This window comes from Tauraco erythrolophus, chromosome 14, assembly GCF_009769465.1.
Source record: "Tauraco erythrolophus isolate bTauEry1 chromosome 14, bTauEry1.pri, whole genome shotgun sequence".
In the NCBI taxonomy this organism is placed as follows: domain Eukaryota; kingdom Metazoa; phylum Chordata; class Aves; order Musophagiformes; family Musophagidae; genus Tauraco; species Tauraco erythrolophus.
The window spans coordinates 11,249,501-11,265,679 of record NC_141478.1 but is presented as its reverse complement, the minus strand read 5'-3'; the positions used below and the strand labels follow the sequence as shown (position 1 = coordinate 11,265,679).

Sequence of the window (16,179 nt, the reverse complement as noted above, 5' to 3'; positions counted from 1 at the left end):
CTCTTCACCTTTTGCATTCAAATCAGGCAACATACCTCTTCTTCCTTGCTGCTGTTTTCAAAACTTGCAGGTTTTGTTTATTGCAAGTACAGGAAAGACAGGCTCCCTGTTCTTAGCTACAAAACCAGAGCCTGGACAGTGCCTGGTCCAGCACAGCCAAGAACTACGGTTGCAGGGAGAGTCCTGTTCAGTCCCAGGCTCCAGCAATTCCTATTGAGTCCACACAAACCACAACTTTTTTCGACAAAGTTTGTAACTCGTCCAGAAGATTTTCACAGGGGTGGTGACTGGTTTACCCCAAAACCATCCCTCCAACTAAATTCCAGGTCTTCAGTCATAAAGATGTGAGGGTATTAAAAAAGAGAAAAACAGCAATAATTTTTAACATCAGCGTGAAGAGCTGATTTCCCCCAACCTCATATTTAGAAGCCGACAAAACACTTTAACTGCACTTTTCAGGGGGGAAGAAAAATCTTTGCTGAGGCAGACACCTGGTGGGGAAACTTCAACCAAACAAGTTAAATTGGCAGTTATGAACAGCATTAAACAAAATGTTTTAATGTAAGGTGTCAGCCTGCAGGCTAGCCTACAACCATAGCTGTAGATGATCAAGCTGTTTCATTGTAGACTTTTTTTTTTAAAACTTACATATGTATTAATTTATGATCGTGGAATTTTCCACAGAACCAATTTTGCTTAGAACAATTTTAAGAAGTAACATGCTACTACATTTATTTGAATGCCTGATAGACCTGGCCCTGCTGGAGGGCTCTGTACTGGCCTGGCTCGGTGTGCAGAGCCCCTCCTCACAGCCTCAAGAATTGGGATGCAGCAGTTTTCTGAGTGGCAGCATCCATCCAAGGAGCCAAACTCTCCTTCTTGCCTGTTATGGAGAGCTGAGTAGCTGTTGCTGCTGAAGAACAGGGCTTGGACCTGTACAGTCAGACAGTAAAAACAAATACAGTGACATACAGAAATTAAACAAAAGTTTAATTCTGCCCTTGAGTCCCAGAGCCTGCAAGGAAATAATCTGCCCCACAAGGCATTTGTGATTCACAGCAAATCCTGCCCACAGATGGGAAGAAAGACAAAGACTATATAATTTTATTGAAAACAAGAAGCAAAATGCTTCTCTTGTTTTGGTTGGGAGTTTCTCAGTTCAGCAGGTTCCTATTAAAGGGCCTGTAATGTGTGAGAGGGTGAACCCAGTCATTTGCTGTGCTCCTTACTAGCAGAACAACGCTGGCAGATCCTCTTTCAAGTCTGGTTGTATATCTGGTTGCAGCGGCAGCGTGTGTTTCCTGGCCTGGTTTCCAGTCATGGTGGTGACTCAGTGTAGCGTTTGCAGGCTGAGCTGGCAACCGTGTGTTCCAAATGGGACAGTTCCACTTAGTTTTTTTATTTATTATTTTTATACATATTGTTCAAAGAGCCATGCTGAGAAGCTGCTCTGTTTGTTTCCTTTCTTCTTTTGTTTCATAAACTGAAAAAAAATCCTTTCCAGCTCCAGCATCCTTTATCCTCCCATTTCCCTTCATGATGTCACCTAAGCCTATGACAGGAAGCCAACATCTGACATGCAGAGACACCTCTGCACTCTGAGCAGGATGCTGGGACTAAGCACAGTTAGCACATTTTATTCCCAAGACATCCGCATCCAGCAAGTAGAACTGTGCCCTTGGTTTGAACAGATCACGGAAGTGAACATCCTTTCAAGATTCCTCGTGGTTTACCTACTAGGATATTCTGTGTTAGCCTTACTGAATGATCTCTAGTAATTCTCCACGCTTAATTTTTACACACTGCTCATGTTTCTGGAGCTTCCATCACTTATTTGGCTTTCTCTTAGTAATTTTGCCATGCATTTGGAGATGTACGCACCTCACTTTTGTTTCCTCTGTATTTTCCCTTCCACATATCTAAAAATGAGGGAAAACAATTGGTTTGGAGTCTCATTTTGGAAGGAACTGTGGAGCTGGTGTTTCTGAGCCAGTATACTACCAAATAATAGGGGGTTTATTACTGTCAGTTTCTTCCTCACAAGAACTTTCTTCTGAAAAAATATGTCCTAATAAAAGATCATAATTTTTCTGCTGCTTTATATCTCCTTCTTCATACTGCAGGAACTGGTGGCACATTATTATTATTATTATCATTATCATTATTATTACTGTTACTTCTTCACTGCTCTGACTGTAGTCCAAGACCTTGTTAGGTGCCAGAAGACTGCAGTATATTTCTTGCTTCAAAGAGTTTCTAGTCTGAGTAGACAGTGTTGTAAATTTCTATACCTACTCACCCCTAAAGAGTCAAGTCAACATTGTTAAATGTTGTACTTGCAGGTAATTTTTAAAGAGATTTTAATCCTGAATCTCTGTCCTTTGGAAACTTACTTCATCACGGCTCCACAGAAAATAGCTTCTAATCTGGATCATCGAGCCTTTACTCCTATTGGCTGTATGCTGGCTCCAAATATAGAGTGCTGTTGACGTGCTTATATGTGCAGCCTGGGAACCAAATATAAGCCATGTGTGGGCTGAAAACTTTCCTAGACTTGCAGAGGAAAGATGAGGCTGTTCGGAAGCGTGTTCCTAATGTATCGCTTTAATACCAATAAACTCTCAGAAAGCAAAATTCCCAGTCAGGTCAGAGACTGATGGACTAACATGGCTCCAGTGGAAGGGAATGAGGAGCATGCCTGGGAGGCAATGTGGGATCTGACTGTCCTAATAGCAGCAGTGCTGTCGGAATGATTGATGGCTGATGAGGTTTGCATGCAGAGGATGACCGTGCATCTCAGTTCAGTCCTTTGTTTTTTAAACCAGCTATTCCACTCTTAATGTGCAAGTCCATTAATCCTTGGATTTGAGCAGAGAATTACATTTTTCTGCCTACAGAGCGCTCGTGTGTAGTGATGAATGGATCCTCTCCACACTTTTAAGCAGGCAGGTAAGGCATAGAGGGATTAGACAACTTGCCCAAAGATGCCCAAGAGATCTGTCACAAAGACAGTGACCAAATCCAGAAAATGGAGTTCAGTGCTAGTTCAGAGCTGTGGCTAACATTCATAATCCGCCTATAAATTTGGTTGGACATCACATACGGTAGCCAATTGAAAGACTGATCCCTGTAGGATCTGCTGAAAGCATTCTTATGGTGCAAAGCTTTTGAGTAAGTGCACAGAGGCCTTGCTAATGGATTGTTTTTAATTCCTAAATGTTACAGAATAATGGTGATGGAGAGTCAATCAAAACTGTTCTCATGTCTCCTGAAAACCGCATCCTTATCAAACGCATGTTGATAAAGTGTGCTGACATTTCCAATCCATGCAGACCCATAGAGCAGTGTATAGAGTGGGCCGGACGCATCTCTGAGGAGTACTTTGCACAGGTAAGGCAGCTAAAATGGGCTGCTGAAATTCCAGGTGAGCATCTCTTTAAGGGAAGAGAAAAGTGCACACACTGCCAGCGTCCCAGAACATCTAAGGCTGCATTATGTGGTGTGAAAAGTAACAACTTTTTTACTTTAAATGACGGGATATTACTTATGCTGATAGAAGGCTAGATGCCTTCAGACAGATGAAAGTTGACAACTTCTACAGTGCAGTTTTTGAAAAATTTAAGCTTTCAAGTTGTTCGATTTGGAGCTGAGCTTTCTGAGTTTTGCCTGCAAATGCATTCCCATCACAAGAGGCAGAGGAAGGGTGCCTTCTGTGTACCGACATGCTGGCTATGCCTCAAGAATAGCATCATCAGGTCCTAGTGTTAGCATGAGAACAGCACTCACTTCAAGAAATGCTGTAAGACTTCAGCACGCTGTGCTGAAGAAAGGTTTTAGTAAGATGAGGAAAAAGAAAGAGCAGAGTCATTATTATAGATAATAGACCAAATACTGCAATTGGGACTTGGTACCTTAAGGGGGGAAAAAAGAGGATAAAAGGATATTTTGCCGTCTCCCAGTTGTACAGTGTCACTTCCATCAGAGGTTGAGAATGGTTGAGCATCTTTTAGCTCTGAAGCAGTCATAACTTTATCAGTAACGTGTGAAGTTACTTAGTGTCAGCTTTGGGTGTAGATGCAGAAGGTAAATGTGTATCACTTTGTGGGAAACACCGGAAGGCACTATTCGTCTGCTGTTTGGCTGAAACCTGGATGACTAGGTGCTTAAGGTTAAATTGCTGCTGCTCCAGATTTATTGAGGTTCCTCTGTTTGTTTAGCAGTTGCATGCTCTAGTCAGTGCCAAACAATCTGCTGCTAAAAGAAGCCCATAACAGAATGTGTCTTAGATGAATAATCACAAGAGTGTTTATTTTTGCAGACTGATGAAGAAAAGAGGCAAGGTTTACCTGTTGTGATGCCAGTTTTTGACAGAAATACTTGCAGCATCCCCAAATCCCAAATATCGTTCATTGATTACTTCATCACTGATATGTTTGATGCCTGGGACGGTAAGCAAAACTGCTATATTTCCTGACAATAAGTATTTTGTGAACATTGAAACTACTGTGATATAAAATTGCTTTCTTGTGGCTCCTAAAGAAAGGAGAATTGGGAAGATTTCTGCAGTTCAAGTAAGCTTAATAACTTCATTTTGCTCAGACATATTTTGATACTGCTACAAGTCACTCTCATGGCTTCTCTTTAATGTATTAACATTCAGGCAATGCTTAACTTTCTTCATTTAAACTTGCTTTTCTGTAAATGAAGAACAGAACGTATTCTTCTTGATAGCACTTTGGGCACAGTCCTTTTGTCCATGGTAACATCAGTTATTCTTCAAGACAAATTTCTACAGTCTGGAAACTGCTTGGGAGAGCAGCTGTTTTCTTCCAAGTGCTGGTAAAAGTGGTCAGAAATGTGACTTTCCTGAATGCTGGATCATGACATATGAGTGAGATTTGATGAAGCAGGATATAATTACAAGCATAATTAGCTATGCTCCTCCTGCAAAACTGGGTCCCTTCGTTGGGACTTGCAATACCATTATTAAGTAGACTTACAGACTGTTCTCAGCGACCTGAGTGATACATGAGCGATGAGAGCTCTACAGCCAAAACCATTTCAAGTATCAGTATGACAGGTTTAAGCTTTCCTATTTAACACAGTTGCCCAGACATTTCAAGTGATGTTTAAGCAGACACAATCACGTGACTGTTTCAGTTTTGCAAACTAAATATTCTCTGCCATTTCTTCCCTAGCATTTGCAGACCTGCCAAATTTGATGCAGCATCTGGATAATAACTTTAAATACTGGAAAGGACTAGATGAAAGGAAGCTGCGGAGCCTTCGACCACCACCAGAATAGCAATTAGACCATGGTGTGTAATTTACTAACCAGATGCATATTTATTCAAGCTCACTTTTATTCATGTGATTTCAGATTTGTTTTGGTCTCTTCAGTATTACAGTAAGGCTAGCCCACGCGCTTGGGGAGCTTTCAAATTCAAGAGAACATGAGGTCAGCAGTTGACTTCCACAAACTACCATGTGTGGACTCCAAAGAAATAAACCTATCAAGTGGAATTACACTGGATTGCTAGAGTGCTTGTACTGAAGAGGGTTTATTAGTGAACATATTTTTGCGATATCTTCATACCAGTATGTGAAGCTGCAAGACCTTGAAGAATCCTCATAAAAGGACATTCACTAGAAGATTTTGCTTAATCCTTAATCCTGCAAGTGAAAAAGAAATATCTATTAATAGAGACTCACAGCTTTTACGAGAAAGCTAAATGCTTTTTATAAGCACTTAAGACAGTTACGTAGAACAATCAGACATTTAAAATGCAACTCTCTATGAAGGAATTTTTGATCTATGAAAAATAGATGTATTCTATTTTTTCACATCACAGAAGGTGCAATCATTCACTTCTGAGCACTACTGAAAGTGAGTTCTCTTTAAGAAATTTAGTAGCAAATGTAAAAAATAACACAAGAATTTTTGAGGTTGATCGTTAGCATCTATGATTAAAATGATATGTTTTATTTATTTTGTTAGATGTTCAATATTTTCTATGAATTTATAAATACTTAAAAGCCAAAGCCAACTTTAGATGCATTACAAATTTTCATGATTCATACTCATTAATATACATTTAATTGATGTACAGACCTTTTATTTTCATAATGCAAATACAAAATACTATACAATGATACATTTTTATTGCACTGTAAGGATAGATGTGTATGTTTAAATATTGTCTGATTTATGTTAATTAAAATAAGTTTTATTGAAAAGGTCTCACTTGAGAATAGTAGAATAAACAAGAGGTGTATACTGTCTGAGCACCAGAACTGCAGTAGTTCTCCCACAAACCAGTGACAACCACCTGATCTTCCCTTGGCTACAAAAATTAAATGTTGGAACTTTTTGTTTTCTCCCACGAAATTTTATGACTGAATTCCCTGTCAAAGTCTGCCTTATTTTATATAGTATTTCTACAAAGCATTCCACAGCATATATGAAGAGGTAATACTAAACATCTAATGAATTTCAGCATTTTATAGCCTATGTATTTTCCTCTGCCGTGAAAGAAACAGAACATAAAACCACCACAAAAACCTTTAACTGAAGAAGTTTGTAAAGGCTGTGTACCTTCACAATTTGAATGAAACCTTCATAGCAAACACCAGAAAATAATAAAATGTATATTTTAAGAAGTGTCAAAGTCCTAGCCATTTCATTTGAAATGTAGATTTACTTTGTAGTTTGCAGACTAACAGATACATTAATTTTTTTTTTAAATAACTAAGATACTTGATGTCTGGGGGAGGGAAGAGTTGAGGGGACTGGACTGGCGTAAGAGTGATGAAAGCTGGTATATGGCTGGCAAGCCCCTGTGTTTGTGGCCTGACCTTGGCAAGCCCATCAAACCCTTGTGTGCCCTTGGACAAGTCTCTTCACAGCTCAAAGCAGTGCCACGCTTATTCCACTGAAGAACTAGAAGAGTATCCTGTCAGCCTTCCCGGTAGGCAGAAGGGCACTCCAAAAGCACTGAAAGAATTGCTGACTGTTGTCAATGCAGAGGCAATTGTCTCTAGAGACGTTTTGAACCATTCCTGAAGAAACACAAGCAGGGGAAAGGTGGATGATGGAGCCGTTCAGGGACTGCAGTAGGAGCCTTAAAGCAGGTAAGAAAGGAGCAGGTGACCTCTCCAGTTGTTACCTCTTTCTGTGTTCCTCCTTCGTCTCCAAGCCGATGAGACTCATGGCCCCCACCATTTGTAGCTCACCACGCTTCGTGTTTGCGTCATGCCTTTTGCCAGTGCTGCCCTTACCCTGCTTGTGTGCTCTCCCTTTCTACGTAGAGTTTGGGTTATATGCTGTCAGGGCAGGGAATTCCCTTTTGTAAGTTCCTTTAGTTTATTGATGCGTGTATATTGCCTAACCCAGTGGGCGCAGACCCTGCCTGGGAGCACCCAGGCCATGCCGCTGTCTCAGTGATAACAGTAGGACAGAGGGCATGAAGTCCTTGTTGACCTTCCAGGGGTTCTACAATCCATCTGAAGGAGCAGATACATTTTCATTGAAGGCTGAAAGAATCAAGTATCCTATTTTCAAAGGGAACATGCAAGGAGAGGGGGAGTTGGCTGCCAGATATGTTGTTTTCCTTGCAATGTTACATAGTGTTTCTGTATACATGCACCTATTGTAATTGGCTGTAATTTGCCACCTGGCATTAATCTCTTCTATCACATGCAGGTTCCTGTGCCTAGTTCAAGGAAAAGCTGCTTTGGTTCCGTTAGAGGGAAGCTGCATCACACAGTCAATACCTCCTCCACTTACCTGCTGCAAAAAGGGTAAGAGAGGAAAAGTAACAGCATATGGGTCCAGAAAATGTCTGCAGAAAGGGGGTAAAAATATTTCTTCATAAGCATGGTTAATATTCTGGGTTATATTAATGAATGGTAAAAGCAGTTAATTTAATCTTCTATTAAAATGCCTGATGCATCATCATTGAAAAGCTGTGATCGATAGGATTAATTCCCTGAAATTCACACCGCATCTTTAATGCCATTATTGGGAGTGTAGAGTTGTGCTAATCAACCCACTGCATCAGCCAGATTTATGTCCATATTGGTGTACAATAATTTCATTTAACATAAACCACTGATTTGCAGCCACTGAATGCAGCTCTATTGATTCTGTTGTCCATTTAAATTTTGCTGTTGCCAGGGACAGATTGTAATTAAAGTCTGGAACCGCCATGCCTGATCCTCACCTAAGATCTCTTCCCACTGAGCTTCCCTCTACAAGCAACAGCCCTTAAGCCTGCTGTGCAGCTTCAGTGGGCCGATTCCAGGCTGCTGCCCATGCAGAGCAGTAATGGCTCTAATGGGATATTCATCGCTCCAGTATTCAAACATCTTTGGATCCCACTGCAAATTCTTCAGCCATTCCAGATCCCCTTCCTTTCTTCTCCAGATTAGATAGCAACATCACATGCCCTGTGCTCTGAATCCTTTCCAGTTTAGTATCTCTTCCCATGCTTTTTGAACTGTCACTCAGTGATGGAGCTCTGCTTGGGACAGAAACCATGGCTTTACTGATGGTCCTTCACCATGAAAGGGAAAGCACTGAAACAAACTGAAAGAGTAAGAGTGAAATTACTGCCTCTTAGGTGTTATTTTTACTCATGGATCTACCTCCTAGATCATTTTCGCTTTCTGAAGGAAGTCTGCCCTGAGACTGGTTGCAAATACATGGTTACCGTAGTCTGTACCTGAAGACAGGCTGAGAGAGTTGGGGCTGTTCAGCCTGGAGAAGAGAAGGCTCTGGGGAGACCTTCCAGCACCTTCCAGTACCTAAAGGGCCTACAGGAAAGCTGGAGAGGGGTTTGGACAAGGACCTATAGTGACAGGACACGGGGCAATGGCTTTAAACTGAAAGAGGGGAGATTTAGATTAGATATAAGGAAGAAATTTTTTACATTGAGGGTGGTGAGGCATTGGAACAGGTTGCCAAGAGAAGCTGTGGATGCCCCATCCCTGGAAGTGTTCAAGACCAGGTTGGATGAGACTTTGGGCAACCTGGTGTAGTGGAGGGTTTCCCTGCCCATGGCAGGGGGGTTGGAACTAGATGATCTTTAAGGTCCCTTCCAACCCTAACCATTCTATGATTCTTCCCCATTTCAGACAGGCTTGACAGTCTTATACAGTGTCTACACTTTTCATTTGTTCTTGCTTTAATGCTAATACAAGAGTAAATTTCAATGTAGACATGATGAAGGAGAGGTCCTTTATGGACCTCTGGCATTTTAATCTTAAAGCTTTGTGTTTTAAAACTGAATAAGGTTCAGGCAATTCAGCATTAAATGACCCATTCGGAATGATTGGTTCTATTTTCCATGCTGCATATTTGCAATCAGGTAATACTGCTGCTAAAGCTGCGTATCACTTTAGTTGCTTCCAGAGTATGAACTATTATGATCTGGTAAAAAAAAATGCTGGCTCCTCAGCAAATTGCCCTAGATTAATATCTTGATTCCTTCAAGGGATAGGTATAAAATTCTGTGTAATATTGCTTATTCTTACAAAAGGAGAAACCAGACAGGCATTGTGCACAGCTACCCTTGTCACGGCTCTGAAGATGGCTTTCATACTATGATTTTCCCAATGGCTATATATAAATTAAAAATCACCTGAAATGGAATGAATGCCTTGGGTTTTGTTGCAGTGCTTTTTGCTCTGCTTGTCTCAGTAGAGACATCATTGATATTTCACTTAAGAAAATGTCATGAACATGAAGGAACAGAAGCAATGACAAAGCCATTCCTACATAAAAGATAAGAAAGGATAATAAATATCTACTAATCTCTCACAGGATGCTCAGAAACAGCACAGGGAAACTGTAGTCAGTTGTGCCCTTCTGTGAGACCAGAAGGGTTTGAGTCATGACTCTGCATGGAGCACTTTGAAATGAAGTCTCAGAGCTATTCACAGCTTCAAAACAAATAATCTCTCTGCTGACGTGTGACATCATGCCTCCAAGGAACAGTGGTCCCAGGGGTGCTTGTTAAACGATAGCAGGATGGATTGCATTTCATCCTGACATGATGCTTGGATGCAGAAAACGAGCTTTTAAATTACTGCCATGTCCCTGTGCAGAACAAAGGGGATGTCCAGGTGCTTCAGCTGTTTTTGTTTCTGCTGAAGCTATGGCTTTGCGGGCAAAGGACTTCTGTGTTGTAACTCCAGCGAATGCTTTCTCTTGGTGACTGCTTTGAATGTTACTAGGGCAAAGTGTCTCATGTTTTCCTTTTTTCCCTTGTTTAACATATTTAAGAATTTCCTCCCACACTTCCCACACTAACCTCAGTGAAATTAGCTTTGCAAACCCTGTGAAGTTATGTGTTAGCATCCTCTTCAACAAGCAAGGCAATTGAGTTAGGAAGGGCCAGAGGACACAGAGCCACTAAGCAAAATGGGTTTCATAGAATCATAGAATGGTTAGGGCTGGAAGGGACCTTCAAAGGTCATCTAGTCCAACCCCCCTGCAAGGAACAGGGATATCTCCAACTAGATCAGGTTTGCCAGGCCTCGTCCAACCTGGCCTTGAACGTCTCCAGGGATGGAGCATCCACCACCTCTCTGGGCAACCTGTTCCAGTGTTTCTACAACTCTCATAGTAAAAAATTTTTCCTAATATCCAATCTAAATCTACCTCCCTCTATTTTAAAACCATTACCCCTTGTCCTATCACGAGAGGCCCTCCTGTTGAAGCTTCTGGACACCTTTGAAGTCCTGGACCTTCAAGCCCTGACAGTAGTTTAACAGTAAGTCTTTCTCATCCAGGAAATAGTCTTCTCATGTTCCATTTTTTCCCTCTCAGCTTCTCTGTCTTCCATTTTCTTCTGATTGCATTTCCTAGTAGCCCTTCCCTTAACTTCTGCTGACTGTGGATCTCCCTCAAACACACATCCATAATGCTAGGACTAAATTCTGCCTTTCAAACTGACTCTTGCTGCTTACGACAACTTTTTCCACAAGAAAATATTTTCTGATTCAAGTTAAAGTGAGCCTAGATAAATACCCTGTAACAGCTGAAAGCCTTACACCAGAATCCACAGAGAGGAAAAAGAATACAAACATAATTAACGAAAACAGCTTGTGAGCACTGCATCGCTACTGCATGCAGTGTAAATATGTATGCAAGGTCTTTTGTATTGTACTCCACATGCAAATTGAAGTTCAGGAGCATTCGCAGGTACCTCTGCCTTTGAGGTTACATTTGCAGATACAAGCAGGTGTGGACACTTGTTGAAATTTGAATTTCTCTTTTCTTGGTTTGCTTGCTCCCCCCCTCGAGTGGCAAGAGTAATTGCTAGAGCTGAGACTAATCTTAGTTCAGCCATGGTAATTAACAGAAGTTACTTGATCCTTTAATCACATGTATTTCTCCTGAGGTAGTGAAATAGCACAGCAACGAACACAGTTTCTAGAGAGGAAGTGAAAAAGTGATTGTCTGGTTTTGAAATGGAGGAGTTTAGCCAGTGTGTAATTATTCAAGTGAGAAGTTGGCCTGTCTGTCTTTAATATTCCAAAGTGGTATTTGATGTAAATCCTTCCCCAGAGTTCATTACATTAGCTCTTAGCTCAACCTGAGCACACTGAGTGCCAAGTTCTGTGTGCAGCACATTTTATAACCAAGGAGAATGACCTCATCCTAGTGATCCTGCAGCTCCCTACCTGCTTGGGAGGAGGCAGGGCTTTGTCTTCAGCCTGAAGATGAAATGGAATATGTTGATGAGATTCCCTTGGTATTTGCAGTGTGGAATGTTGAGGAATATTGCTTTGCACCTCCAGCAAGAAATGCCTCTTTTTGCCTAAAAAAAAAAAAAAAATAAATGTTACTTTGCTTGTAATATGTTTCTTTACAGAAAATGAATTTTTTCCTTTACAGATCCCTAAGTGCTTTACAAGAAGACCAACTGAGCCCTTTCGCAGGTGGGTAAAACAAGTTGCAGGGCAGCACAGTGGCTTGTCGGTGTGCACCCCGTGGGAAACCCTGGCCTGGACCTGGGGGCTGCTGCTGAGGGCTCTGGGTTGAACCATGCTGACTTGCAGAAAAAGTGGGAAGAGACATTGGGAAAGCAGGTGCTTTCGTAATGGTTTGTCACTGCCGCTTTACAGAGGTGCTGGTCAGAGCTCCTGAGAAGCCAGAAATCCACCCTCCCTCCCCACTTTGTCCTGACCTCAGTGAGACTGGTGGGAGTGCCGAATGCCTTCAGCGTGTGCACACGGAGTCCCAGCGCCTGTCCCCAGCAGTGGGTGGTGCCAGCTATTTCAGACACTCTTTACCGTAAGACAGACTGCAATGATATAGCATGAATCTAAGTGCTAAGAAACAGGCAAGATGCCCAGCCACTCCACTGAGACTGGGCTGGGAATGGCATGCATAACATCAGACAGAGCTTTTGGGCAAAGTTAGGGAGAAGGACTCCCATCTGCATGAACAGACAGTTTTCAGGACTCGTGAGAGCAGAATGAAATTCTCCTCACCATACAACCAAGCCCTGAAAGTGAGCAGCTTCTCCCAGCCCCTGAAAAATCCATGCTGGCAGACTCTGCAAATATGCTGTCCCCTGTTATGACAAATCTCTGACAAGCCAAGGTCAGAAAGCAGAAAGTTTTAGCTGCTCTATCATGCCAGGAACAAAAAAAAAAAAAAAAGGAAAACAAAAAGCCTTGTTTTAAAATAAGCTGCTTTAAATAAACAAGTGTTCTTTGAACCACATCAGAGTACATACCTAACAATATTTGTTAAGTAAATATCAGTGACATGTTTTAAGTCTGGCTCAGTATGTATTAGCAAAGTGGTATTTGTGTTGCTTTTGTTGCAACAAGAGTCAATAGTGTTTCTAGAAGGTGGTCTGGAAAAAAGGGATTTTTGGAGGTTTTTTCCTACTTAGCATCCCACAGAGAAACATCTGCCTACCAGTAGCCCCACCTCAGGACTTTCAAGTAAAAACCTTCCCAACACACTGATTTTGCTGAAGTTATACTTCACTTTCATTGGTTAGTTCAGTTCATAATCTGCCTCTTGGGTGTTATTTTTTACCCATGGATCTACCTCCTAGATGATTTTGGCTTTCTGAAGGTAGTCTGCCCTGAGACTGGTTGCAAATACATGGTTACCGTAGTCTGTACTTGAAGTGCCATGCTGCCGTGGCTGAGCAAAGTTCAGACCCATTTCCACCTCTTCTGATCAGCTGATCTCTGAGCTTAGATTTTCTTCTGTTTGGTACGAGTGCTGTGAGCACACAGAGCCCCCGTGCTGGCCTGCTCTTCATTGCTTCCCAACTGAGCTGACCCAGTGCCAGCCAAGGTACACCAGCAATATGCAGAAAGCCACTGAGGGACCAACAGGGCACCACGCAGCCTAAAAGCTGATGGTTGCTTTTCCATGTGCTCCAAAAGAAAAAAAGTAATATCAATTTCTAATTTAAACAGATCTTTGTATGTGTATTTGTATTTTTGTCTGCCTATCCTTTGACCTTTTGGATTATTTAACTCTTTTAAGAGCCAGATATTAACTCTAGGGTTAATGGACAGACAGAGGAATGAAAAGCAAGAGAACAGGTTATAACAATGATGATGCTGAATTCGAGGTTCTCCACCAGGAACAAAAGTTTTCTTTTACATCTGATGGGCTGTGAGGAAGTTAGACTGCTTCCCGAGTGTCCTTTTCTGCATGTCATTACTAGCGGAAGGTTTCCCTGCCCATGGCAGGCAGGTGGGAACTAGATGATCTTAAAGTCCCTTCCAACTCAAACCATTCTATGATTCTGTGATTCTATGAAGTCATCTCTTAGGGCATGCTCAGAAATTTTGGGCTTAATAAATCATCACTGCAGACCATGTGCTTCCATGTATGGGAAGCGATGTGACTTTTTCTCCCTGCCTTTGTGGGGAGTTGGAGAGGAGGAAAGGTCATACTCTGTGGGACCCAAGGGAGAAAACTGCAGCTCATAAATCAGGCTTGAGGTACCCCAAAGTCAGGCCATTGAAGTCACGGTGAGGCTCTGCAGGCAAAAATGGCAGGTAGGCTTTTATCTGTATGCCATGGCATCACAGGTCGATACTATGACTTCTTTCTCTTCTTTAAAGCTTTCATGTCAGAGGAATCAAAGCCCCCTACCTCCCCTTCCCAAATTGCCTCCAGTTAATAATAGGCACAGTAGTTAGCCCAGGTTTGAAGGAGGCTTTGATGAGATACTGCTCTTTGATAAGCCATTTCAAGGGCAGGAGGCAAAGTGTTTACTTTGCTTGGAAGAGAAGTCTGATGAGCAATTTGCCTTTCTTTTGCTGAGGCCAAGCAGAGCTTTGTTACCTCCAGAATCCAGAGACTGCAGAGGTGGTTTACGGCTACTGGTCTTTTAACTCTGGCTATTTCTTTTTCTTGTACAATAATAAAAAGGTAAGCATGAAGCCCAGCAGCCTGTCCCTACCTGTGGCAGCTGCCTCTGTGCTGAGCCTTAGCAACCATCCACTCCCCAGCCTTTCCTCCCATGGCTGTTTTTCCTGCTTTTGGCTGTCCTGGGAGGCCCTGAGGAATTAGGAGTGCAGTGAAACCCAAGAGTGCAGCTGGCCCAGAGGAGAGAGCAAGCTGCAGCCTCATGAATAGCTGCACCCTCCTAAACCGTGCACTGCGCACATAAGGCTTCGGGTTGGGCTGGCCAGCCTGACTGGTGCTGGGACAACCTGTAAGACATAAAAAGATTTAGTCTGAGGATACCGAAGCTCTCCCAAAGCCTAGGCCCATACTAAATGCAGCAAGTGCTTTCCTGGAGGCAGGAAAAGCCACGCCAAGAGAGTGAAGGCAAGCAGGGCTGCTACTGACTCTTGCTACAAGGTGGCTTTACAGACTCAGATTATATATTATTATCATATATGGCGAGGCTATCCGATGTTCCTTTCAGCAAGCATTTTATTACACAGGCTGTGGAATCTCTCTCTCACTGCACAGGCACGATAACCAGGTTTACTCCAGCAGCCCAGCTGTAGCTGTCAGGTCAGCATGGGAGTAAGGCAGGGCAGGAGGTGTTGGGGTGGCCCCAGGCATTTCCTGACCATGTGCTTTCCAACACTGTAGATGGAACATCAGGAATTTTGTTTAGAGATTGAGAGAAAACTTGAGTGTATCCAACTGGCTGCAAAATACTTCCAAATAGAGAGACTTTACGTGCTACTTTTGGGCCAGCCTAGCCTGGGCGGTGGGTGTCCATGCAGGCTGATTCGCAAGCTGTGGACCACTTGCCCCAACACTTGAGGTAACTCAGCGGCTTTCTGGGGGCCCCAGCACCACTGGTGGAGACTCCACTGTGAGCTGGTGGCTCTCGTTCAGTGGTGCCCGGAGCAGGGCCCAGCGGGAATGGCAATCGCTTGCCTGACGTGGGAGCAGGGTATTATTCCCATGCTTAAATCTGCAGGATCAAGCACTTGTTAGCGGAAGGAGAGGAGACATTCAAGACAAGGAGGTGTTGCACAAGATGGTGGCATTTGGGTGAGGGCTCCTCGAGACAACAAATGAGCTATAGACTAAGCCATCGCTGGAAAAAAACCTCCCCCTGCCCGGCTGCCGGTCAGGGATGGTGCACTGCGTGGCGGACTCGGGCCTGGTCAGGTTCTTCTCGGAAAAACGCCGCGTTACGGGAGCTAAGGCGCGCCCTACGGCCGGCTCGGCTCGGTGGAGTTTCTGTAGCGTCCCGAACCCGCGGGCGCAGTCCCGGCAGCTCCCGCCGGCAGCTCCCGCCGACCGCTGGGCGCCTCCGCAGCCGCCACTCCCCCGGGACAGGCGGCAGGAGGCCTGGCGGCCGCCACCGCGCTGCCCCGCGCCACGCGTGCCCAGCGCCCGGCGGAGCACCGACCCACAGCGAAACGCGACCCGCCTGTGCCCGCCCGGAGCTGCTGCCTCTGCACACGCGGGCCGGCAGCGAAGGGAAGGCAGCCCCGCCCGCCGCCAGGTCACGGTTGTTCAAGCGAAGAGAGCCGACCCCGCCCGGCGGCAAGGGCCCGCCCGCCGCGCCCGGGCAGGAAGCGGCGCGGGGCGGGGGCTCCGCTCGGCACTGCCCCTCCGTCCGCAAGAAATGGCGGCGGCACGAGGTGAGGCGGGAGAGGAGCCTTCATGGCGGCGGGGTGGGGGGTGCCCGTGAGTCTGCTCCGCCGCCTGCGGCGGGT

The 16,179-nt window shown here is 43.9% G+C and overlaps 1 protein-coding gene across 1 annotated transcript in view; it reads left to right on the top strand.

Annotated features, from left to right (window-relative positions):
* Window positions 1-5,305, top strand: part of LOC104378686 (high affinity cAMP-specific and IBMX-insensitive 3',5'-cyclic phosphodiesterase 8A) — a 126,383-nt gene extending 121,078 nt beyond the window's left edge. The window contains 3 exon segments of the mRNA XM_009985756.2: window positions 3,226-3,390; window positions 4,319-4,448; window positions 5,199-5,305. Coding sequence (XP_009984058.2) covers window positions 3,226-3,390; window positions 4,319-4,448; window positions 5,199-5,305 — 402 coding nt within the window.
* Window positions 5,306-16,179: the final 10,874 nt, after the last annotated feature.